At 48.3% G+C, this 27,284-nt stretch overlaps 1 protein-coding gene across 2 annotated transcripts in view; it reads left to right on the top strand.

Moving 5' to 3' along the window:
• Positions 1-10,882: 10,882 nt before the first annotated feature.
• LOC135878483 (acyl-CoA 6-desaturase-like) overlaps positions 10,883-27,284 on the top strand; it is a 36,083-nt gene continuing 19,681 nt past the window's right edge. The window contains exons 1-5 of one of the 2 annotated variants that reach the window (XM_065404163.1): positions 10,883-10,912; positions 10,958-11,089; positions 24,660-24,770; positions 26,310-26,507; positions 26,926-27,027. In XM_065404163.1, coding sequence (XP_065260235.1) covers positions 10,883-10,912; positions 10,958-11,089; positions 24,660-24,770; positions 26,310-26,507; positions 26,926-27,027 — 573 coding nt within the window. Of the gene's footprint in view, positions 11,090-24,659; positions 24,771-26,309; positions 26,508-26,925; positions 27,028-27,284 lie in introns of both variants that reach the window. The other variant, XM_065404162.1, reaches the window with a different exon arrangement.

Below are 27,284 nucleotides of genomic sequence, written 5' to 3'. Positions count from 1 at the left end.
TCCACTCAGCAAGGGACACTTATTCCTCAGGTGCCCAGTGAACTTACAATTATAGCACCTCTTGGGCTCCTCTGCTTGTACAGGAGATTTGGGACGGGTAACAGGGGAATGGGGAGGTGAACACCCAGCATGCACTGTGAATGTAGTGGGTGAATTAACCCTGCACCCGTCCACACCACGAGGCTATTTAGTTCGACATAGAGGGCTCTTAAATTCGACTTCTGTACTCCTCCCCAACGAGGGGAGTAGCGCTAAATTCGACATGGCCATATCGAATTAGGCTTGGTGTGGATGGAAATCGACGGTAATAGCTCCGGGAGCTATCCCACAGTGCACCACTCTGTTGACGCTCTGGACAGCAGTCCGAGCTCGGATGCTCTGACCAGCCACACAGGAAAAGCCCCGGGAAAATTTGAATTCCTTTTCCTGTCTGGGCAGTTTGAATCTCATTTCCTGTTTGGACAGCGTGGCGAGCTCAGCAGCACTGGCAACGATGCAGAGCTCTCCAGCAGAGATGGCCGTGCAATCCCAGAATAGAATGAGGGCCCCAGCATGGACTGATCGGGAAGTCTTGGATCTGATCGCTGTGTGGGGCGATGAGTCCGTGCTTTCCGAGCTGCGCTCCAAAAGACGGAACGCAAAGATCTATGAGAAGATCTCGAAAGCCATGGCAGAGAGAGGATACAGCCGGGATGCAACGCAGTGCCGCGTGAAAATCAAGGAGCTGAGACAAGGCTATCAGAAGACCAAAGAGGCAAACGGACGCTCCGGATCCCAGCCCCACACATCCCGTTTCTACGAGGCACTGCATTCCATCCTTGGTGCAGCCGCCACCACTACCCCACCACTGACCGTGGACTCTGAGGATGGGATATTGTCCACGGCCGGTTCCTCGGACATGTTAGCGGACGGGGAAGATGAGGAAGGAGATGAGGAGGACGAGGCAGTCGACAGCGCTTACCAAGCTGATTTCCCCGACAGCCAGGAGCTCTTCATCACCCTTACAGAGATCCCCTACTAACCGTCCCCAGCATTTAACCCGGACACAGATTCAGGGGAAGGATCAAGCGGTAAGTGCTTTAAACATATAAACCTTTATTTTTTACAAAACTTGAATATTAAGACTAAGAACAATCTGTGAATCATGATTTCTTCCCCCTGGGCGCTTAAGTAATCAGTAACAACTATTTAAAAAAAATCAAACAGTGTCCGGTTGTGCATGATTGTGCTGCCCAAGCTGCTCCACTCTTTAGTCCCTGCTACTGCAGCTAGATGAAAATCCTGTCTATATGTCCTGGGATAGAGCAGTAATCCTCCACGGACATCTCCACAAAGCTCTCCTGCAGGTAATGGGATAGCCTGTTCATCAGGTTCCTGGGGAGAGCGGCTTTACTTGGTCCTCCGAAGTACGAGACGTTCCCGCGCCAGGAGACAAGCAGGTACTCTGGTATCAGTGCCTTGCATAGCATGGCGGCATAGGGCCCCGGTCTCTGCAGGCTTTCTCGAAGCATCCGTTGGATCTCGGTGTCCGGGATCCTCATGAGAGTAATGTCGCTCATGATGACCTGCTTTGAATTAGGTAGGGGACTGTTAGTATTGGGACTGCTTGCAACAAGTTCCTTTACAGAACTGTGACCGCTGGTTTACAGCCAAGCGGTGGGGGCGGGAGAGGGGCAGCATACAGGGATCTTTCCCTGGCACATCCGCGAGGGGGTGGGACAGGGCCAGAGTTCCTGCTTGGCCGATTGCTGGCAGTACAGACTGGCAGTGCTTTCAATGTGAAAAGAAGGCCAGTGGTACTCCTAAAGTTTTAAGCACCCACAAGTCTACGGCTTACCATGTTTGCCTGCTACAGAGAGTACCGTGTCCTGCCCCGCTTCCCAGATCGGCAGTGCAAAAGCCCAGGCACTGAAGGCGAGGTTCGAAAATTCGACCTTGTCCTCAGTGCGCATGTGATAGGTGTGGTTCATGGTCTTGTTCACAGAGAAAGACTATGTTCTTGATTCACAACTAGATTTATCTTTCGGAGGAATTCACTGCCTTTTCCTCATTCCCACAGCCACATCTGCAACTGTCTCCCAACCCAGCCTGGCATCACGCTCCCAGAGGCTAGCGCACATTAGGCGGAGGAAGAAGACGCGAGAGAACATGTTCTCAGAACTAATGGGCTGCTCCCGAGCCCAGGCAGCACAGCAGAACCAGTGGAGGGAGAATTTGTCCCAAATGCACCGGACACACATGGAACGTGAGGAGAGGTGGCGGCAGGAAGACCAGCAGGCGACTCAAACGCTGCTTGGACTTCTGAGGGAGCAAACGGACATGCTCCGGCGCCTTGTTGATGTTCTGCAGGAACGGAGGCAGGAGGACAGAGCCCCGCTGCAGTCTATCAGTAACCGCCCTCCCCCGCCACCAAGTCCCATACCCCCCTCGCCCAAAGTCCAAAGAAGGAGGGGCGGCAGAGTCCGTGAAAACTCTCACTCCACCCCTGCAGACTGCTCAAGCACCAGAAGGTTGTCATTCCCCAAAATTTGAAAAGTCCTTTCCTGCCCGCCTCATCCAAGCCCCCGTCCAACTTTCACCCCCCAGTTTCCTGTCTGGTTGTTAATAAAAAATACGTTTCTGTTCATTACTGTTTCAGTCTGGCTCTTTTGAGGGAGAGTCTGTCTGAAGGGGGGGAAGGGGCTTGGTAATTGGACAGGACAGTCACCTTTAGCAGGGTACAGAGCAGGTCCAGCAGCAGGGCACATACACAGTGCAGTGACTAGTTACCCTGGTCAGTCTGGGAGGTGGTTTTCATGTTCTGTGGGGGACGGGGGGGGGGGGGAGTTGGTTGCTCTGTGACTTTGTGGCGGGGGAGGGCAGTTACAGATCTTATGCAGCGGTCCTTGTCCTGGATCACAGAGCCACGCAGCAGGGGATCTGTAACCCTCCTCCCCCTGCCAGAAAGTCACATAGCCCCCACATACACGCAGTCCCGCTCAGGAGGGCTGGCAGGCTCCGTTGAAACAACCAGTCCGCCCCTGCGAATCCTGTCATTCCTGGAGTTTAGAAGGATCATTTGCATCAGTACACTACACCCGCTCCCCACCACAGTCTGCGTCCCCGGTTTCAAAGATTCCCGCGAAAACAGTACTAAAGACAACGGTGTTCAATAACAAAATAAAACTGATTTTATTTTTTTGGAAGGGGGTGGAGGGGGTCTGTAACTGGAGAGGATAGTCATCCTTAACTGGGTAAAGAAACGGGGGCAGGTTCAGCTTCTCTGTACAGAAACTTAAAAGTCACTGGTTACCCTGCTCACTGTGGAACCTGGCTTTCAAAGCCTCCCGGATGCACAGCGCGTCCCGCTGGGCTCTTCTAATCGCCCGGCTGTCTGGCTGGGCGTAATCAGATGCCAGGCTATTTGCCTCAACCTCCCACCCCGCCATAAAGGTCTCCCCCTTGCTCTCACACAGATTGTGGAGCACACAGCAAGCAGCTATAACAATGGGGATATTGGTTTCGCTGAGATCACAGCGAGTGAGTAAGCTTCTCCATCTCCCCTTGAGATGTCCAAAAGCACACTCCACCACCATTCTGCACTTGCTCAGCCGGTAGTTGAAGAGTTCTTTTTCAGTGTCCAGGGCGCCAGTGTAGGGCTTCATGAGCCAGGGCATTAGTGGGTAGGCTGGGTCCCCAAGGATCACCGTAGGCATCTCCACATCCCCAAGAGTTATTTTGTGGTCCGGGAAGTAAATACCTTCCTGCAGCCGTCTAAACAGACCAGAGTTCCTGAACACGCAAGCGTCATGAACCTTGCCCGGCCATCCAACGTTGATGTTGGTAAAACGTCCCCTGTGGTCCACCAGTGCTTGCAGCACCATTGAAAAGTAGCCCTTTCAGTTGATGTACTGGCTGGCCTGGTGGTCCGGTCCCAGGATAGGGATGTGAGTTCCATCTATAGCCCCACCGCAGTTTGGGAATCCCATCGCGGCGAAGCCATCTATGATGACCTCCACATTTCCCAGGGTCACTACCTTTGAGAGCAGTACCTTGACGATTGCGTTGGCTACTTGCATCACAACAACCCCCACGGTAGATTTGCCCACGCCAAACTGGTTCGCGACAGACCGGTAGCTGTCCGGCGTTGCAAGCTTCCAGAGGGCTATGGCCACTCACTTCTGGACAGTCAGGGCTGCTCGCATCCGGGTGTCATTGCGCTTCAGGGCAGGGGACAGCAACTCACAAAGTTCCATGAAAGTCCCCTTCCGCATGCGAAAGTTTCGCAGCCACTGGGATTCGTCCCAGACCTGCAGCACTATGCGGTCCCACCAGTCCGTGCTTGTTTCCCGTGCCCAGAATCGCCGTTCCACAACATCCACATGACCCATTGTCACCATGATGTCCTTGGAGCTGGGTCCCGTGCTTTGTGAGAGGTCTGTGCCCCTCTCAGAGTTCAGGCCCTCACCGCGGTGCTGTAGCCTCCTCGCCTGGTTTAGCTGCATCTGCCTCTGGGAAAGGTGGATGATAACCTGCGAGGCGTTGACAAGGGCCACAACTGCAGCGATGGTCGCAGCGGGATCCATGCTCGCAGTGCTGTGGCGTCCGCGCTGTCACTGACCCGAAAAGTGCTCGAACTGATTTCCCGCCGGCGCTTTCAGGGAGGGAGGGAGGGCGGTAGTGACAGACGGATGACGACAATTACCCAAAAGCACCCTCGACCCTTTTTTTTTACCCAGATGGCATTGGCGGCTCGACCCAGAATTCCAATGGGCAGCGGGGACTGCGGGAACTGTGGGATAGCTGCCCACAGTGCACCGCTTCCAATGTCGACGCTTTCCCCGTTAGTGTGGACTCACAAAGTCGAATTACTGTCCTTAGTGTGGACAGACAAGTTCGACTTTGCAATATCGATTCCACATATTCGATTTAAGTGAAATCGAAATACCCTCGTAGTGTAGACATACCCTTAAAATCACTACCAGTATCTCAAGGCAATCAGCTGTGCACAGATCCTGCCGACTACGCCACTGTGACGGATTGGATCACAGAAACCCCTTGGGGGCTGCCAACTGATGTGCCAAGACTACTTCTGCCCCTGCTTTCCTGCCCTGGTAGCTTGGGACTTCAGTGCCCTGCCTGGTTTGAGCCAGACCCGCTAGCCTGCTGCCAACCCAGACCCAGGTCTGAACCACATCCCCTAAAAGTAGGATTTAACTGGTTCCAAGTAATAGCAGACAGAACAAAGTGAATTACCAAGGAAAATAAAATAAAACACGTAAGTCTATGCCTAATACAGTAAGAAAACTGAATACAGATAAAACCTCACCCTCAGAGGTGTTCCAGTAAACTTCCTTTTACAGACTAGTCTCCTTATAGTCTGGGTCCAGCAATCACTCACACCCCCTGTAGTTACTGTCCTTTGTTCCAGTTTCTCTCAGGTATCCTTGGAGGTGGAGAGGCTATCTCTTGAGCCAGCTGAAGTCCAAATGGAGGAGTCTCTCAGGGGTTTAAATAGACTTTCTCTTGTGGGTGGATACCCATCCCTCCCCCTGTGTAGAATTCCAGCTACAAGATGGAGGCTTGGAGTCACATGGGCAAGTCACATGTCCATGCATGACTCAGAACTTACAGGTAGCAGCCATGGTTCACTTGCTACCTTGAACGTCCTCAAGTAGACTTCTTATGTGGATTGGAGCCTTCCAAGATCCATTGTCCGTTAAGTGCTTCTTGATTGGGCACTTAACTTGCACATTCCTTTCTCAAGAAGCTGACCAAATGCTTAACTAAGGCTACTTAGAAATCAAGCAAGTATACAGCCAATATTCATAACTTCAAGTACAAAAATGATACATGCATACAAATAGGAGGAATGTATTCAGTAGATCATAACCTTTACAGAGATATGTTACATGGCATATGTAGCATAAAACATATTCCAGTTATGTCATATATACATTCATAAGCATATTTCCATAAAACCTCATGGGGTGCAACGTCACACCCTCCTTCACACTGCCCTCCACATAGATCTCCTCCCTCTCTCTAATAGTTAGAGATTGTCTTAACCATGAAGTACAAAGTTTAATATCCCATCAAACATTTTTATTGTCATTCATTATGATAACCTGGGATATTCTATAGGCCCAACGCCCCCCAGGCTTCTCAACTGCAACACACTCCAAAATCCAACCTGAGCAATTTTTTTTGGCAACAGGTAAGCTATTAAGATGTATCTGAATAAATTTACTCATGACAAGGAGCCTATACAAATGCACATATATTTCCCTTGTATTTGAATCTCTATTTGCATAGAATTGATATGTAAGTTTTAGCTGGCAAAGCCAGAACATCTTGTTTATAGTTTATGCCTGGTTTCCTGCGCTGAGGTGGCTCCACCAAAGAGGCTTTCTCTGCAGATGCTCAGCCATGCTCCTCGACCTGCCATCTTGGAGATATATAGGACCTACTTCACCTCTTGATTATGGCCTAATAATCTAAACCCACTGAAGTCAATGGGATCAGGCCCTCATACTGCATAGTATCCAGGAATAATTCCATTAAAGTCAATGGAGTGACACCAACATCAGACTTGTGTTAAAGGAAAATGAGGCCTGTAGCTTTTCATAAAAACTCTCCATAGATTAGAGACAACCTGCTCAATCAGGGAGCTCTGCTTTCCTTAGAGAAATAAGCCAATATAGCCAGGATCCATACACTAGCTCTACAACAGCTGGTAATAGTGGTAGATGACATGCAAACTGATCACATGCATATGTATCCAGCAGGCAAAAGAAAACAGTGGGGCACACAGAAGTGGGCACAGGAAAGCAGCAGCCAAAGACACGGAAAGGGTTTTTGTGCTGTGCAGAAAAACACACAAGAATAGAAATTTGCCCAGCAAAAATGTTGTCACAATGGAAAATGCAATAAATGGAACTCACTTTACAAAGGGACAGGGATCTGACTTTCACAGAGCTATGCATGCTATTGACCAACAGGTCGCACAGATCGACACAGGTTATGCCATTCACAGCCAGTCCCTTCTTTTCAGCCTTGCAAAATACTGCTGCTTTAGAAAACCAATGGACACCACCCATTATAACCTGGATGAGGTCCTTATAGCAAACAGCTTCTCAGAATGGTAGGAGCAGTAGCAGTTAGCACCAGCCCACAGACACTGATTAACTAATATTTTATTAATTACTATTTCAGCCCCCAACAATATACTAGGCACAGACATGCTATGTGCATCTATCTCTCTGCATTTTTAAGGGCAACCCTCCCTCCACCAGCAACTGGGTACAGACTAATGGGGCTCTGGCCAGGACAGCTTTCCAGGGTGCGAGGGGCTGCCTAAAGTGTGAGAAAGTCTAGCATTGGCCCTGGGAGGCACAATCTGTCAAGTTATTCCACATGCACTCAGGGCAGTTATGCCACCACAAACATACACTAGGCAAAGCAGCATGGAAAATACAACCAAAGAGCACACGGTATAGGTCTTGCCAGCCTTGCCTGTGCCAGGAAACTGATCAGCTTGTCTCAGAGTGTCCAGTTTATCCTGAAAGGGGAAGATTGGGTGTATTGGTAGAGCTGTGCAAAGGACATACAGGTGGAATAGCAAGAGGTGCTACAGGACAGAATTGATGTTCATTGGCAGAGCTGTGGAGGCATGGGACCCAGGATTGGAATAATCAAGGGGGCTGCAGGACAGGATCGAGCTATGCTAGCAGAGCAGTGCAGGCACCCAGGGATGGCATATGAAGGGGCTGCATTGGCAGTCAGTAGTGAGATACTTTGAAATAGTTGTTTGGGGGGCAGAAACAGAAGAGAGGATTCATAGATTCCAAGGGCAGAAGGGATAATTATGATCATCTAGTCCAGAGGTGGGCAAACTACGGCCCACAGGCCACATCCGGCTCGCAGGACCCTCCTGCCCAGTTCCTGAGCTCCTGGTCTGGGAGGCTAGCCCCCACCCCCGCTGTTCCCTCTTCCCCGCAGCCTCAGCTCACTGCACTGCAGGCGCAATGCTCTGGGCGGCGGGGCTGCGAGCTCTTGCCGGGCAGCGCAGCTGCAGAGTCCGGGCCTGACCCGGTGCTCTGTGCTGCGAGGTGGCGTGGCTGGCTCCAGCCAGGCAGCACGGCTGCCTGACCCGGTGCTCTGGGCAGCGCGGCTGTAGCGTCACCAGCCACCAGTGTTCCAGGCAGCGCAGTAAGGGGGCAGGCAGCAGGGGGGGTTGGATAGAGGGCAGGGGAGTTCAGGGGGTGGGGGTGGATAGGGGTTGGGGCGGTCAGAGAGTGGGGAACAGGGGGATTGAATGGGGGCAGGGATCCCGGGGGGGCAGTCAGGAATGAGAGGAGGGGTTGGATGGGGTGGCAGGGGGCAGTCAGGGACAGGGGTTCCATGGGTGGTCAGGGGACAGGGAGAAGGGGTGGTTGGATGGGGCAGGAGTCCTGGGGGGGCAGTCAGGAATGAGAGGAGGGGTTGGATGGGGTGGCAGGGGGCAGTCAGGGGCAGGGGTTCCGGGGTGGTCAGGGGACAGGGAGAAGGGGTGGTTGGATGGGGCAGGAGTCCTGGGGGGGCAGTCAGGAATGAGAGGAGGGGTTGGATGGTGTGGCAGGGGGCAGTCAGGGGCAGGGGTTCCAGGGGTGGTCAGGGGACAGGGAGAAGGGGTGGTTGGATGGGGCAGGAGTCCTGGGGGGGCAGTCAGGAATGAGAGGAGGGGTTGGATGGGGTGGCAGGGGGCAGTCAGGGGCAGGGGTTCCAGGGGTGGTCAGGGGACAGGGAGAAGGGGTGGTTGGATGGGGCAGGAGTCCTGGGGGGGCAATCAGGAATGAGAGGAGGGGTTGGATGTGGCGGCGGGGGCAGTCAGGCGACAGGGAACGGGGGGGGGGTTGGATGGGGCAGGAGTCCTGGGGAGGGTGTCAGGGGGCAAGAAGCAGGAGGTGTCGGATAGGGGCCGGGGCCGGCCCACACCTGACTGTTTGGGGAGGCACAGCCTCTGCTAACTGGCCCTCCATACAATTTTGGAAACCCGATGCGGCCCTCAGGCCAATAGTTTGCCTGCCCCGATCTAGTCTGACCAACCGCCTATGTAACACATGCTATAGAACTTCCCCCAAAGTAATTTTTTTTGAACTAGAGCATATCTTTAAAAAAATAAAATCTTGATTTTAACATTGTCAATGACAGAAAATCCACCACAATCCTGGTAAATGGTTCCAATGATTAATTACTCTCACTGTTAAAAATATACACCTTATTTCCAGTCTCAGTATGTCTAGCTTCAACTTTCAGTCACTGAATTTTGTTATACCTATGTCTGCTAAACTCAAGAGCCTATTACAAAATATTTGTTCCCCGTGTAGGTACTTATAGACTGGAAACAAGTCACTCCTTGACCTCCTCTTTGTTAAGCTAAATAACTTGAGATCCTTGAGTCATGCTGCTGCAGTTCAGGATTGAGATGTATGGTAGTGCTATGGGGGAGTGGAATGGCTGAGGTGTAACAAGCAACAGAGGGTCCTGTGGCACCTTTAAGACTAACAGAAGTATTGGGAGCATAAGCTTTCGTGGGTAAGAACCTCACTTCTTCAGATGCAAGGCTAACACGGCTACCCCTCTGATACTTGAGGTGTAACAGTTGCACTTGGAGCTGTGTGAGAGGGGCCCGGGTTTAAAATAACTTGAGTGTTGCAGATCAGGCTTAAGGTGAATTAACAAATCTGGGGTAAGAGGGGATTTATAAGAGTGCCATGATATGCCTGTTGCAGGTGAACCATGAGGTGTATTGGCAGAGCCATGCAGGTCAGGAAAAGAAGGGGATGCCATGGGTCAGGATTGGATTGCCCTGGAGAGTTGTCATAAATGTCCTTCCACACCTGAACGAAGGTAGTGTAACTGCTGTGCCATTCTTTTTTTGCCTTTGAGCAGCAAAGCCCTGGCAACTAAGAATGGGGATCGTTTTATTATGAAGTGCCCTGGGGGCTAAAGAAGAAGGGAATTCTCCTACCCGCTAATGAAATTGACACCAAGCACTGCCCCAAGCAGCGAACTGTCCTGCAAAGAGATGAACCGCCTCGGCAGTGGAAGAAACTGCAATGCATAATAGCGATCCTGGCCATAATTCAGCATGATCAAAGCGGCCAAATCATGCTAATTTCAGTCACAGTCCAAATGTCTCCTTCCTAAAACCGGCACTAATTACCAATGAGATGACAGCCCCGAACCAGCTTTCTAAAATCCAAGCCAAAATGCAAATCCAAACAAAAATTAGAGGCGCATTAGAAATTACATCTTCCCCCCTCCATCCCTTTGCTAGGTACCCCCTTCTTGCTGCCTCTCTTGAGGGAGCTGGCCCCAATCCCAGTGGGATACAATGTCAAGGCTTCTTCGGGTTTATGCTGGAATTCAGCCTGCTTTCCCCTTCGCAAGATCAACCTCAGCCAATGGCAGCCTCCGGCTCTGCTGGGAGGCGAGCTGGGATTGGTGCAGGAGCTCTGCTGATCACTGTGGAACCCCCCCCCCCCCCCACACACACACACAGTGATGAATGGAGGGGCATGCTGCTGGGGGAGGGGGAGGGCAGCGGGTTGAGGTTCCCACAGAGCAGGGTTATTAGCGGAGAGGGGAAGCCTATCCGTGCAGGGAAGAGCAGCCTAGGGGGCACTTCAGAGCAGGCAGCGGGGCGGGGTGACTGCAAAGGGGCTGGCAGCGGAGAGGGAAGGGAAGACAAAGAGAACCCCAGAGCGAACATGAGAGGCGGGAAGGGGGGAGAACAGGGGATCAGCTGAATTCAACCCGGGGGAAACGCTCTTTCCTTCCAGCCGCCCTCCAGGAGGCGCAGGCAGGCCGGGGGGCAGCGGGCGGTTCGGGCCGGGGGAGCGCGGAGCGAGGGGCGCCCATGGGGAAAGGCGGGGAGAAAGGCGAGGAGGCAGGGGAGCGCGAGGCGCAGAGCCGGCTCTACAGCTGGGAGGAGATCCAGCGGCACAACCTGCGGACGGACAAGTGGCTGGTGATCGAGCGGAAGGTTTACAACATCACCACGTGGGCAGCCAGGCACCCGGGCGGCCCCCGGGTGATCAGCCACTACGCCGGCGAAGATGCCACGGTAAGGCACAGCCGCCTCCGGGGGGCTCTGACACCTGCCCGCGGCTCGGGGTGGGGCTGGCCGCGGGGTAGCGCCGCTGAAGTCAGCCGGGGGCACCAGGTGAGAAGCGGGTGGGTGGGGAATCGCAAGGCTTCTCCTCCGCCCCCCCCCCCCCCGGTGTTTGCCTTTGGTCTGGTGCAGCCTCGGCCCCTTGAGTCCGGGATCAAGCGATCCCCAGTTCTCTCCCTGCCTGGCAGGTGGCCCTCGCGTGGGGAGCCCCGCTAGCCAGCCCCCAAGACAGGGCGTAAGCAGGGGGGGCAGCGCAGGCTCCGAAGTGGCTCTTGCAGGAGGGGGGGCTTGAGGGGGCAGAGCGGGGAGCCGCTTTGCTCTCTCCCCCAGGAGGCAGGTCTCTAGTGGGCTCTGCCGCCCTTTGTAAGGAAAGAACCGGATCCGTTTCTCCCAGGCTGCTGCCACAGCTGTTGCTGCTGCACTGAGCTTTGCCTCCCGTTTCCATGGCTTCCAGCCCAAAGAGAGCAGAGCGGAGCAGCTGCAGGATCGGCCCGTGGCTCGCTGGCGGCGGGTTCCCAAACCACCTGCCCCAGGAGCGCAGCCACCGAGTCTGTGCTCCTCCCAGCCCATCAGCCCGCCGCTCGCTGCACACACAATGATTTCCTTTGCTGCCTCTGTACCCTTGGAGCAAAGCCTCTGAATGAATGGGCTTTGCAAATGGGCCATATTCTCCTTTCAGCTGCATTAGTACAAACCCATTGAAACCAGAAGGGTTGCAGCAGCAGACAGTACAAATGAGAGACCGCTTTGGCTCAGATGTCTCCAGTTCGTCACTCAAAGGGCATTTGGTCTTGCTCTCGGGTTCAGCTTGTCTTTGCAAGGATTGTCCCACAGGTTTGTGGTTCCATCACTGTTGTGTAGCTTCCCCAACTACATCCCACTCCACAGTCCTCAGTGCAACCCTGTACAGTAGGAGGCAGAATGATCTCAATGTAGGTTCAGATTCAAGCACCCGCTGCCAAACCCTGTCAGTGAAAGGGAGTCAATCTGTATCAGGCTCACAACTTTTCTATGTATCTACAATCATCAGCCACAAAATGCCCCTCTCATGCAGCTGTAAAAGGATATCAAGTCTAAACTGACATAGTTAACTGAGGGCTTCGGGAAATTATGAACTGGGAGTGCTCAGGGGAAGGCGGTAGTGACAAAAACACAACTCTGCAATGTAATTCACATTCTTGAGTCTTATAAGGTCCCCAGCCTTAAGGATGCTCACACCATCAGCGCCTGAATATCCATCCCAGACTGCCCAATGGCAACACACCATCAGCACCTGACCATCCATCCCAGGCTGCCTCATGGCAACACACACCATCAGCGCCTGACCATCCATCCCAGGCTGCCCAATGGGAACATATACCAACAGTGCCTGTACCTCCATCATGGGTTACACCTAAGGACTCACACCAGCTTGTTCAGTTGTCATGAACCAACTCCCAAGGGCATTGACAGCAGCAGCTCCTGTTCGTGTCACACACACCACCCACTAAGGCAGCTCATATCATTGCTACCACACTGGCCCTTTCTTCTGGGTCACCTATGAACACCCACACTGATGGTGTATGATCGCATGTGTTCACTCAGCACAGGATGTCCCTAAAGCTGCTGACATTGATGGTTCCCATGACAACCCATTCATTCAGCATGAGCCTACCTCTAAAGATGTTTGTACCAAGAGTGCCCATGCCAGCCTGGTTATCTGTCATGGGTTGCCCATGCTCAGAGTTCGTCCTACACAGGCCACACCTCACTGTGTTCTCACAGTTGGTGCCTGTGGCATTCTGTTTATGCCTCATCTCATGGACAGCTGTCATACTGCCTTAGACCTTGAGAAGACAGACTAGATTTGCAGTGTGTTCCATGGTGCCTTTTAAACTGTTGAGTGTCCCAAGGGCTTCACAAAGCAAGAGCCTGGATACTATAATGCTGTGATTGGGATGGCAAATAGGGCACCCATTTTGGTGCACAGCTACAACTCACACATCTCTGGAGGTCAAAAACTGTTTTTACTGGGAAAAGCCAGGACAACCCCTCCCACTGACATGTTAGCAACACCAAGGAAGCTTCAACTCATCTGGACAATGTCCAACTGGGGACAGGCAGAAGAGATCTGAATGTAACATATCCAATTATTTCATATCACATCTCCCATTCCATCCCCCACTATAGCACCGAGGGTTATACCAAATCCCTATGTGGGGCTTGAACCCATGACCTGACGGCCTAGAAGAAATTGCAGATACAATACAAGAGGTATATCTGATGACACAAGAACTCGTCAGTCATTGTCGCACTCTTTTTTCTGGTGGTGAGAGATGAACTCAGTATTAAATATTCAGGAGCTGGTGTTCTCTAGACTGCTATTGGAGTATGTTGAAACATTCCCCTCTCTGCATAAGTCTGTGACATACTTAATGAATCTCTGTCATGCTCACATGGAGGGAATCTATGACTTCACTGCCCCTGGGATCTCCCTTGAGAATGGGAGTAAGGTGTGAGAACAACAGGGGACTCAAGGGCAACCCTGGCATTTTTTATGTGTGCACGTTTCTGTCTTTCCCCATAGAAAAGTGAGTGTGACAGTGCACCCCATAAGGTTTTATGTAAATATGCTTATGAATGTATATATGACATAACTGGAATATGTTTTATGTTACATATGCCATGTAACATATCTCTGTAAAGGTTATGATCTACTGAATACATTCCTCCTATTTGTATACATGTATAATTTTTGTACTTGAAGTTAGGAATATTGGCTGTATACTTGCTTGATTTCTAAGTAGCCTTAGTTAAGCATTTGGACAGCTTCTTGAGAAAGGAGAGTGCAAGTTAAGTGCCCAATCAAGAAGCACTTAATGGACAATGGATCTTGGAAGGCTCCAATCCACATAAGAAGTCTACTTGAGGACGTTCAAGGTGGCATGTGAACCATGGCTGCTACCTGTAAGTTCTGAGTCATGCATGGACATGTGACTTGCCCATGTGACTCCCAAACTCCATCTTGTAGCTGGGATTCTACACAGGGGGTGGGAGGGGTGTCCACACACAAGAGAAAGTCTATTTAAACCCCTGGGAGACCCCTGCATTTGGTCTTCAGCTGGCTCAAGAGATAGCCTTTCCATCCGCAAGGATATCTGAGAGAAACTGGAACAAAGGACAGCAACTACAGGTGGTGTGAGTGATTGCTAGACCCAGACTAGAAGGAGACTAGTCTGTAAAAGGAAGCTTACTGGAACACCTCCGAGGGTGAGGTTTTATCTGTATTCAGTTTTCTTACTGTATTAGACATAGACTTGCGTGTTCTATTTTATTTTGCTTGGTAATTCACTTTGTTCTGTCTGTTACTACTTGGAACCACTTAAATCCTACTTTCTGTATTTAATAAAATCACCTTTTACTTATTAATTAACCCAGAGTATGTATTAATACCTGGGGGAGGGGAAACAGCTGTGCATTTCTCTCTATCAGTGTTATAGAGGGCGAACAATTTATAAGTTTACCCTGTATAAGTTTTATACAGGGTAAAATGGATTTATTTGGGGTTTGGACCCCATTGGGAGTTGAGCATCTGAGTGTTAAAGATAGGAATGCTTCTTAAGCTGCTTTCAGTTTAAGCCTACCGCTGTTAGGGGACGTGGTTCAGACCTGGGTCTGGGTTTGCAGCAGGCTAGTGGGTCTGGCTCAAACCAGGCAGGGCACTGAAGTCCGAAGCTGCCAGGGCAAGAAAGCAGGGGCAGAAGTAGTCTTAGCACATGAGTTGGCAGCCCCCAGGGGGTTTCTGTGATCCAACCCATCACAGTGAGACTTTTAAGGCCCCTCAAAATAAATGGATTGAAGGAAGCATCCAGGGCAGACTCTCTACCTGGAAGCATTATGAAATGCATGTCGTGTATTTGGGGAATACATTAAAAGAAAGTGGAGGGGATATTGGTAGGATAACCGTGGGGGTGGGGGGTGGACAGCTGAGTAGCAGGCAGAAGATGCTTCTTTGAGCTGCCCTCCAGTAACACCACATGAATCAGAAAGAGACAGCTCCCTGGCTGTAATCATGATGAGCACGAGCCAGCCCCTAGAACAGTGGTTCCCAAACTTTAACAACCCCTTTCACTAAAATGTCAAGTCTCGTGAACCCCCTCCTAAAAATGAATATTTCCAGGGATTTTCTCCCTTACCTCAGCATAAATTAGAAAAGCAGTGATCTTGGAAATATAAAATGTGTTTTTATGACATGCTTATTACACACTATTTATTAATTATTATCATTACAGTATTTTAATTACATTATGAAAACAGCAACACTTCCAAGATCTCACTTTTGTAGCTTGTATCAGTTTTGATTAAGCCTGTTATAAGACAAGGCTCCTATCAGAGGCACCAGTAGAAAAAAGGGGTGCGGGGGCAAAGCCTGCGTGCACCCTGGGGCCTGGGGGGCACCGCCGGAAAAGTGGGGGGGGGCAGCAGGGGCTGCCAGAAAGAAAGGGGAGGGACCTGCGGGGGGGGGGGGGGGGTTCACGCCGACGCGGGGGCAGCACGTGACCCTCGTCGTCCCCTCGTACTGGCGCCTCTGGCTCCTATGTTTCATCAAGGAGTATCAGATGTGAAACAGCATGAAGGTATTTAAGAAGCCAACTCAAAGAGTTCCTCCTACACAAGAATTCAGGTCTTGAGCTGTCCAAGCAAACAACGCACGTTACAACAAAGCTTAAACTTGTTCTTCATAATAATTTAAAAACAATACTAGCAGCCTATTTAATTTTAAAAACAGCAAAAAATAACTGCCTCCCTTTCTATTTCATATGAGGAGTCTTGAAGTTTAAATCTCCTCAGTGTGATAGATATGCTTGCTTTGATCTGCTTAGCTCTTGGAAGTCCCCAAGGCTCCGGGTTGCTGGCCCCGTGCTGCCCAGGGTCCCTATGGACAGCTATGTCCGCCATTAGGGAATTTTTTCCCAAGAACCCCCTGTAATATTTTGTGAAACCCCGGGGGTTCACGAACCCCAGTTTGGGAACCACTGCCCTTGAAGATTCATTTTTCCCATGAACGAAATGATGCTAATCAGATATTCTCTATAATTTCCTTTGTGATTCGAGCGCTCCTTCTTTTTTCTCAGAACCTTTGCTCTGAGTGGCTGATTCTCCATGACCTGGCAGCAAGAGTCCTTGGATATTCACCCCCAAACATTAATTCTGGTTACCGCCATCCTCTCTTACTTCCTTTTTGGGTCATCTTCTGGAGGTGACATCAGTCCCACAAAGGGAGTGAGGAGGAAGGAGTCTAGTGACCTGCATTAACATTTTGAGGGAATACCCATGGAGGCTTGTTGTCAGGTAAGAGGAAGGATGGGCCAGTGGTTAGGGCACTAGCCAAGGGATTGGAAAAGCTGGTTTTAAGTCCCTGTTCTGCCACAGACTTCCTGTGTGACCTTGGGCAGGTCACTTGGCTCCCTGTAGCTCAAGCTCCCATCTGTAAAATAGAAATAGTAGCACTTCCCTACTTCACAGGGATGTTGTGAGCATAAATACAGCAGAGATTGTGAGGTGCTCAGATACTACAGCAATGGAGGCTATATACATATACAGACGCTCCCCGACTTACGCAAGCATTCCATTCTGGAACGCCTTGCATTACTCGAATTTTGCGTAAGTCGGAAACGTATACCCGGCAATTACGCAAAAACAAAAAACAACCCCTCCCCCCATTTCTAGCTTACAGAACTTTTTCCGTAAGTGCGGATTTGCGTAAGTCGGGTTTGCGTAACCCAGGGGGCGTCTGTATAGGGTACATAGATAGAACTAGTGACTCAGGACAAAGTTTGCTTGGGCTGGGTCAGAGGACCAAACAGAAACAGTTCCAAACTGTACCCAATGGAAGCTTGTGCTGAAGGCCTTGTTGACACTGGGGATTTATCCCAGTTTCAGCCATTGGTGTAGCTGTATCGGTGCTAACCCTTAGTGTTCACAAGGCAAACTACGATGATGGGAACCAATGGGTCTCACCCCTGCTTGAAATGTGCCTGTGCAAATCATGGCTTTCCTTGTCCACACTGGGGGTTTGCACTGGTGCAGCCAGTGACTGAAATCAGGGCCAATCTCCCAACATAGTAAAGGCACAAACTGAACCTATCTGACTGCAAATCATCCCTTATGGTAACAGGCTTTCACTTTGATCCTCACTTGCTTATAAAGAGGGATTGTTTAGACACTTTGATACACCCTAACCCAATAAGAGAAAGGTTTCTCTCTCCCTGGTTGAGGTGGAAAGGGATCAAATTGCTCCCAGAACTAATGGGAAAGTCCTGACTCCCTGAAAAAATGTTCATTATGTAAATCAGATTTTTTTTTGGCTTACTTTATTCAATGTTACTAGGCAGCATATTCTGCCTCTTCCCCCCTGCTGAGACTCTGGTATTTTACAGCTTTCCTAATCTCTACATTATTCCCATAGACTTTCTTTTTCTTTCTCCCCCTCCCCCTGCTGGCTCCCCACCTTCTCCCTGCTACAGCCCTTGCTTCTCATACAGTGATGCTAATATCCTCCTCTCTGTGTTTCTTTAGCCCCAATTTAAATGACTCAGATTGACATGCCCCCTTCTTCCTCCTTGCTCATCCACTTCCTCCAGCAAAACTGAGGTGGACAGAGCAGTTTTAGGGCCTGATCCAAAGCCTGTTGGAGTAAGCTGAAAGACTCTCTGACTCCAACGGGCTTTGGATCAGGCTCTTAGCCCAGTATTTTCAGAAGGGTTCAGCACCTACAATTTAGGACAGATTTTGAAAAGAGCTCATCTCCTTGTGACATTACACCCCATGAGGTTTTATGGAAATATGCTTATGAATGTATATATAACATAACTGGAATATGTTTTATGCTACATATGCCATGTAACATATCTCTGTAAAGGTTATGATCTACTGAATACATTCCTCCTATTTGTATGCATGTATCATTTTTGTACTTGAAGTTAGGAATATTGGCTGTATACTTGCTTGATTTCTAAGTAACCCTAGTTAAGCATTTGGTCAGCATCTTGAGAAAGGAATGTGCAAGTTAAGTGCCCAATCAAGAAGCACTTAACGGACAATGGATCTTGGAAGGCTCCAATCCACATAAGAAGTCTACTTGAGGACGTTCAAGGTGGCATGTGAATCATGGCTGCTACCTGTAAGTTCTGAGTCATGCATGGACATGTGACTTGCCCATGTGACTCCAAAACTCCATCTTGTAGCTGGGATTCTACACAGGGGGTGGGAGAGGTGTCCACACACAAGAGAAAGTCTATTTAAACCCCTGGGAGACCCCTGCATTTGGTCTTCAGCTGGCTCAAGAGATAGCCTTTCCATCCGCAAGGATATCTGAGAGAAACTGGAACAAAGGACAGCAACTACAGGTGGTGTGAGTGATTGCTAGACCCAGACTAGAAGGAGACTAGTCTGTAAAAGGAAGCATACTGTAACACCACTGAGGGTGAGGTTTTATCTGTATTCAGTTTTCTTACTGTATTAGGCATAGACTTGCATGTTCTATTTTATTTTGCTTGGTAATTCACTTTGTTCTGTCTGTTACTACTTGGAACCACTTAAATCCTACTTTCTGTGTATTTAATAAAATCACTTTTTACTTATTAATTAACCCAGTGTATGTAAGGAAAGCAGGGGCAGAAGTAGTCTTGGCACATCAGTTGGCAGTTCCCAAGGGGGTTTCTGTGATCCAACCCATCACACTCCTATACAGGTCAGTTGTGGATAATGAGCACTGAGTGTTTATGATAATGAGCACTGAGTGTTTATAATGAGTGTTTAGACCAATAGGAACATAGGACTGAAAGGTTTCAGAGTAGCAGCCGTGTTAGTCTGTATCCACAAAAAGAACAGGACTCCACATTCTACAGGACATTATCCTCTGATCCCATTGATGATTACCAAAAGAAACTACACCATCTGCTCAAGAAACTCCCTTAAAAAGCACAGGAACAGATCTTTACAGACACATGCCTAGAACCCCGACCAGGGGTATTCTATTTGCTACCCAAGATCCATAAACCTGGAAATCCTGGACGCCCCATCATCTCAAGCATTGGCACCATAACAGCAGGATTGTCTGGCTATGTGGATTCTCTCCTCAGGCCCTACACTACCAGCACTCCCAGCTATCTTCGAGACACCACTGACTTCCTGAGGAAACTACAATCCATCGGTGATCTTCCAGAAAACACCATCCTGGCCACTATGGATGTAGAAGCTCTCTACACCAACATTCCACACAAAGATGGACTACAAGCCATCAGGAACAGTATCCCCGATAATATCATGGCTAACCTGGTGACTGAACTTTGTGACTTTGTCCTCACCCACAACTATTTCACATTTGGGGACAATATATACCTTCAAGTCAGCAGCACTGCCAACATTTTTATGGCTGACTTAGAACAACGCTTCCTTAGCTCTCGTCCCCAGCACCTCTACTCTACTTGTGCTACACTGATGACATCTTCATCATCTGGACCCATGGAAAAGAAGCCCTCGAGGAATTCCACCATGATTTTAACAATTTCCATCCCACCATCAAACTCAGCCTAGACCAATCCACACAAGCGGTCCATTTCCTAGACAGGAATGGCCAGCAATGCCCCTCTGCCATATACATTGGCCAAACCGAACAGTCTCTACGCAAAAGAATAAATGGACACAAATCTGACATCAGGAATCATAACATTCAAAAACCAGTGGGAGAACACTTCAACCTCTCTAACCACTCAGTGACAGACTTGAATGTGGCAATTTTGCAACAAAAAAACTTCAAAAACAGACTCCAAAGAGAGACTGCTGAACTTGAATTAATATGCAAATTAGATACAATTAACTTAGGCTTGAACAGAGACTGGGAATGGTTAGGTCATTACACTAATTGAATCTATTTCCCCATGTTAAAATATCCTCACACCTTCTATGGGTCATCTCGATTATCACTTCAAAGGTTTTTTTCTCTCTCCTGCTGATGATAGCTCATCTCAATTGATTGGCCTCTTACAGTTGGTATGGGTACTCCCACCTTTTCATGTTCTCTGTATGTATAAATATCTTCTTTCTGTGTGTTTCATTCTATGCATCCGATGAAGTGGGTTTTAGCCCACGAAAGCTTATGCTCAAATAAATCTGTTAGTCTCTAAGGTGCCACAGGACTGAAAGGGCCAGCTCTAAATTACAGACCCCAGTCCCCTGCTATCATAGGCAACCCCATCATATAATTCCATTCATTAACATAATAGCTCCAGCTTAAAACTAGTTAGGTTGTTGGTCTCCACTACTCCTATAGGAAGTATGGTCCCAAACCTCACTCTGGTGATAAGAAACCTAATTTCCAGCCCTTCTCTGCATTTGTTCCAATTTGAATTCATCTTTCTTGAACACAGCTGTTCATAATTATACACAGCATTCTTACCAGTGCCTTGTACAATGGCATTAATGCTTTCCTGTCTCTACTAGAAATATTTTACCTGATACATCCTAGGATGGTATTTGCTTTTTTCAGAGCAACATCACATTGGTGGCTCATAACCATCTTGTGATCAACTGATACTTCCAGGTCTTTTTCCTCCTCTGTCATTTCCAATTGATGAGGCCCCAGTCTACAGCAGAAATTCTTGTTATCAGTCCCTAAGTGCATGACCTTACACTTCTATGCTATTAAATTTCATTCCATTCCTCTTTCTCCAGTCCTCAAGATCATCCATTTTCCCCCGTATGATATTCCAATCCTCCTCTTCATTGACAATGACTCCCAATTTTGTCTTCTTTATTGAGAACTGAGGCAAAGTATTAATTTACTGGGGATATATCTAGATTATCTTTAATTTCTATCCCATTTTCACTGCACAGCAGCCCCACTTCTTTTCTTGTTCTCTTTTTAGTTATACTGCTAATGAACCTTTTACTGTTTGTTTTAATTTCTTTGACAAGGTCCAACTCAGTTTGACTTTTGGCAATTCTCACCTTCTCCTCACACTTTCTGACCTCCATGATGCAGCTTTTTTAGCTGATTAATCACTTCTTCTTTTCCTTGTAGGCTCTTTGTTTACTCCTCGTCTCCTTTATGAAGTGGTTGTTCATCCAGCTAAATCTGGGGCACTTCCCTACAAGTTTTTCCCCCTTGCTTGGGATGTAAATTCCAGACAGTTTTTGCACTGTTGAATTAAAGAAATTCCAAGCCCTCTCCACATTTAAGTCCCCTGAGCTGTTTGGTCGACCTGACATCACTAATTAGTTCCCTTATTTTCTCAGAGACTGCCCTTTTGAAGTAAAAAAAAAAACATAGCAGCCAACCTGTTCGGATTATCTTTCCATTGAATTTAAACCGAATCAACTTGGGATCACTCGATCCAAGGTTTTTTCCTATGACCAGCTCTTCTATAATGTCCCCACTACTTACCAAAACCAAGTCTAAAATAGCATCAACTCTTGTGGGCTCAGTGACGGTTTGGTGAAGAAATCTGTCAGCTACCACATCCAGGAGTAACTGGGCCTTACCATTATTGGTAGCATTCGTTCTCCAATCTATATCTGGGAAGTTAAAGTCTCCCAAAATGGCACAATTTCCAGTAGTATTTAATGATACTCTCTAATAATATTTAAGTGTTCTCTATTCATATCCAAATCCGACCCTGGGGGTCTATATCTAACCCTTAACAGTATCCCAGTAGAACCTCTTTTGCAATCCTTCGTAACAAACTATGTTATCACTTCTTGTGTCTTTACAGTCCTCCCTCCTTTCCTCTCTCATGTCTTCAAATCCCCATCTGAACTCCACCATCATCTCCAGGTGGATCTCTAGCACTTGGATCTTTTCTGCCATGAGCTCTATCAGGTGGCATGTCATACGTAAATAGCTTTCATCAGGTACCCATTCAAAGATATTATACAACCCGCAGCTTCTGCATCCAGTCTTTGTCTCCACTTCTCCTCAGGACACCTCTAGCGCCACCTCCGTAGCCATCATTGTCTTTTCTTTCTAGTCCCTTGCCTTAAAGAAGAAAGGATGAAAATCCCCTGAACTCCCTCCTACAGACTCCCAAGTTTTCTGTATTCTGTTTGCTAGGCCCTTCTCAATAGATGGGACTTAACACTCCTGGGTTCTATTCCAGGCTCGGAGACCTTGGCCAATACCTCGTCTCCTTTGAAAATCTTAACCTTATTTCCTTGGGTGACACAGTGACCACATTAGCCAGTCTCATTGTGTGAATAGTGAAAATCCACATGCTGGCAATGGGCTAGGTCACTAGGTAATGGACAGTGTCAGGCAAAAGAAAACAAAGCCTGAGTCCCCTTGTGATCTCTCAAGCAAAGGGAAATACCATAGATAAGGAATTTGGCAATTTAAACAAATAAGCAGGTTTCTGGTGGTGGCTCTTGTGACAGTAGATCTCAGTACCATGTGGACCTGTTGAAATTCACTGGGTGGAAGTTCTGTGAAGATTCTGGAGTGAATATCAGAATTTTGCTGTAACAGAAATGACTGAGCTGGAGGGAGGGATCCTTGCTTTTGAGAAACTCCCCACCCCACTGCCACTTTGGGCCAGATTCTGGCCAGTTCCTGTGGTGGGAGGGGTGTGTAAAACTAAAGTGCCAGTCAGAATGCCATCAGGAGTATAGTCCCTTTTCCCTGCCAGCACCTGTGGGACCTAGGTACCTAAAACTGAGCAGGAAAGGGATGGAGGAAGAGTCAAGGTTTTGCCACCAATGGAAATGGCAAAGCACAGAGAGGAACATTTGTTACACACATGCAGTGTGTACTGACGGGGGAGCCCCGTGCAGAATTTTGGCTGACTCAGCAACTTGGCCTCTGCATCCCATCCAGGGTCTCCAGGTAGCAGAGCCAGAACCTTGCACATTGTAAGGAGGGAACTATCCAACACCTTGAAAACTCTGAAGAAAACCTCTCTGACAAATGGATTTATCGTTTTCCCCTCCACTGGGTGGGAGCTGGCATGTTCTGGGTGCATAAGTGGGGGTCAATTTTATGAATTTGCTGAGGTTCCAGTCAGATTTTAAAGCTGAAATCTAACCATCAGATTTGCCAATTGGATAAATATTATAGCCAGTATCTGAACAGAATTTAATTTGGATAACCCTTTTTTATTGCGTCCAGGGAGCGTTCGCTTACTAATGTTAACACAAGGTTTTTCTCAGGTCAACTTTTACCTTGCATAATATTTCTGAGAGCAGGCTGCTTAGGGCTTGTCTACACAGAGACTTAGGGTATGTCTACCCTACCCACAGGATCGGCAGGCAGTGATCGATCCAGCGGGGGTGGATTTATCGCATCTAGTCTAGTCTAGTCTAGAAGCCAGAGTGTAAATATATAGCACGCTAGCTTGCCATGCGCTAACTGCTTCTGTGCATTAAAAGTTCCATACTGTACTTTGACATACTGCTGTTTCAGTACTATGGATGTTTTAAGGTATGTCTACACTGGGAGCGAGTCTCCCAGGCCAGAGCCAAACACTTGTGTTAGCGGAACTCAAACTAGCACATTAAAAATAGCTGTGTAGACAGAGCTTTGCTGTTGCAACTTGGGCTGGAGCTCAGGCTTGGGCATTCAAGCTTCCAAGCCTGGAGTTGCAATTCCCCCCTTTTAAGCATTTTCATTGAATATTTTAGAGCTATACACAGGCTTTCAATATTCTTTTTTCTCTGGAATTCATATCACTTTTAGAGTTACAGAAGGCTGTTGGTGTGCAGAGACCACTGTCTAGCACGGTGACCAATATTGTCTCCTTGCTTACTTGTACTCCTCCATTTGTCTATATGCATCTGTTTTCACTTTCTTACACTTTGATTGAAAATTCCTTGGGGCAGGGATTGTCCTTTTGTTCTGGTGTTTATATTGTGCAATGGGGTCCTACTTTATTATTTTTTGTATTGTTGGTAATGCAAATAATAATACTAACTTAGAAAAAAACCTCAAAAAATCTTTAATCATTCCTCTAAATTTAGTGGACATCATCCATACATTCTTTGATTATATTTAATATCTTTCTTTTCAGATCCTTTAGGGCTTACTAGAGACATTGTACTGAAAGAATGAGACTGATCATCTGCATATTGAGAGATGTTTTTCTGATACATAAGGCAGACAAATTCACAGCTTCTAACTGGGGTGAAAGATATATTGGACTTCTTTTTGCCTAGGTGCTTAATTCCACTGAAATCAATGGGAATTAGAGCATGCTCTAGGTACCTATCCGCATCTTTAGGCACCTAAATACCTTTAAAAATCTGGCCCTTTGTCTACAAACTGCATATTCATTCATCTAATTCTAGCAGCATCTGCTAGAACCAGGAACACTGCACTGAAAGAGTTGTGTACTGTGGGTACTGACAGTCAACTGACACCAGAATTGGGGAAACTGCTTGGGGGAAATGTGGGGGAAACCCTGAGGAGAAGTCATTGCTGGGAACAAACAGGAAAGGACCACTGCAATTGCTTTTATTGAATCCCATCTGTCTGCCTGTGTTTCCAATCCAGGATGCTTTCTGGGCCTTTCACCTCGACCCCAGCTTTGTGCAAAAGTTTCTCAAGCCATTACTGATTGGAGAGCTTGCCCCAGGGGAACCTAGCCAGGACCGAGGCAAAAACGTGAGTAGCTGCAAACCCCTCTCTGTGGGCTCTGTTTCTGGAGAAGAGTCTGGTCATGCCGCAATTTATCTACAAAGCTGCCCTCCAGGTTCCTGTGTGCAAAGCCACTACATATAATTCACAAGCCTTCTTCACTATAGACAGCTCTAGCAAGTGCAGGAAACTGCAGGGAAAGACACCCACAGTCAGACAGCTCTGTGTGGCCATGTGGATGTCCCAGTATTGACTGGTGCAGGGACAGGCAACACTTAAGTCAACTTCTCCTGACCTGCAGCACCCCCTGCTATTCCCCTCCTGCAGGCTTTCAACAGCTCTGCCTGTGCAGTTCAGGCCTGATCTGTGACAACTAAAGAAGAGCCCAGTTCAAACTCACCGATTTGAACACTTGCAAACTTTGGATAAATATGGATCAAGATCTGGATCCAGTCTTTGTGGCTGGAGTTCATCTCTAGTCAATAACCCTGTTGCTCAAATTCTCATGACCCGGGTCTGCCCATCGTTCCATACTGCATGTCAGTTTTGTGCTATGGACAAAAGGCCATGAGGCCATCAAAACGAGACTGCTTGTCATCTAAAGCAGATTTGAACTCTCTTCCATCCTCTGCTCCATACCATTGACCACGCAGCCCAAGCAAACACTACTCTGAACTTCATATGGACTTGTCCTGATTAGCTCTCAGCAATGGAGAAGTCTGTGAAAGGGCCATGTTTGTGGAGTAAGTGGCAATAACACCAGTGGGTGAGATGAAACAAACTGCTCGCTCCGAGCACTGTGCTTGTGAAGCTGTAACACAACAGGGCCCTTTATCCACTCCATGTCAATGTGTCCAGCTCTATGCAAGTCCCAAATGTTCCATTCATTCATTATTCAGACCCTGTGCACTGCACAACTGACTCCTAAAGTGAAACCCTTTCTCTTCCTTATTGTTCTTTAGCCTCCTGAGTTTATGACATGCCTGTTTCATGCACAATAGCAGTGACTACATTAACCTGCATTACCTCTTGACCTGCTTTCATGAGTGACTGCACGCTAACTGAACACATCCCAAAGAGAATGGAGCTGCCTTGGCACTATACTCTCTCATCAGCAGAGGTTCAGGGTTATGCATAAGTGAAGAGACTGAATTCTCTCTTCCCCAAGGAGAGGGGAGATGTCCCTTTATAGCCTATATGGAATGAATTACGGAGCACTGAGACTGGATAAATGGAGAGGTGTTGGACCAGCTGGTGTAAATCGCCATAGCTATATTGACTTTAGTGGGTCTCGGGTGACTTACACCAGCTGAGGATCTGGATTTTAATTGTAATTCAGAAGGTGGGATAAGACCCATCAGGGTAGGGACTAGGATCAGGTTCCTGTGGGGGGCAGTATAGAAATTCTGAAGACTGCATGAGTACAGAAACTAATTCTTCTCCCATTCTGGGGAAGCTGATGACTCCAAAACAGGCAGGGGTTATAGTGTGGAAGCCCAAGCTTGAATGGACACATTCACACATGTAAAGAAGGTGCATCTTAAATCCTGCATTTCCATTTTGCAGCCCCAGCTGGTGGATGATTTCCGGGCCCTGAGAAAGACAGCAGAGGATATGAATTTGTTCAAAGCAGATCCCTTATTTTTCTCCCTTTACCTGGGTCACATCATCATGATGGAAGCTTTGGCTTGGTTACTAGTTTCATACTACGGCACTGGCTGGATCACAACCTTTATCCTTTCCTGCATCCTTGCAACCTCCCAGGTGAGAAATGGCATGGAGTAACGGGGGTGCATGTGCTTCCACGACAGGTGACCTGTCAGTGCATCCAGTCGTTCAGAGCACCTCATGCCGGGACTATCACAACACTCACTTTGGAAGAACATTCATGAACCTCATGCACCCCTCAGCCCCCTCACTGCCTTGCTCTTGCTCATAGGGCGCCTACTCACTGCCTCACACTCGGATGCATTGAGTCCACTGCCTGTCTCACGTCCCCCTCCCATGGATCCAATACCAATGAAATTAATACAAAACTCTCCCCCTTCCACACTTTTTCTGTGCATAGGACTGTGCATATTTCATACAGACACACAATACTTGCCTTCCACTCTGGGTGTCCTTTCTTACTTACCTTTGATTTCAAGCAGCCCTGTCACCCCTGGTCCTTTTTCCTCTGCAGGCCCAGGCTGGGTGGCTACAGCATGACTTTGGACACCTCTCTGTCTTTAAGAAGTCTAAATGGAACCATATCGTCCACAAGTTTGTCATCGGGCACCTGAAGGTAAAGGTCATTTGCTGGATGCCAGCACACACTGTGCAGAAAGGAAATGATTGCAGCAAAGGAGACTGGGGATCCACTCCATCCCATTTCACAGACTGTAGGTGTCAAAGCCATAAACCCCAGCCTGCCAGTCGGATCTCACCCTTTCAGAGGGAGCAGCAGCAGGGAGGAAGAATTAGTGACAGATTCCAGGTGGAGTTCTTGGAGGCTCAGATAGGGGAGCCAGATCCTCAGCTGGTGTAAATCATTATAGCTCC

This window comes from Emys orbicularis, chromosome 4 (genome assembly GCF_028017835.1).
Source record: "Emys orbicularis isolate rEmyOrb1 chromosome 4, rEmyOrb1.hap1, whole genome shotgun sequence".
Classification (NCBI taxonomy): Eukaryota; Metazoa; Chordata; order Testudines; family Emydidae; genus Emys; species Emys orbicularis.
This window is presented reverse-complemented; position numbering and strand designations above follow the sequence as displayed.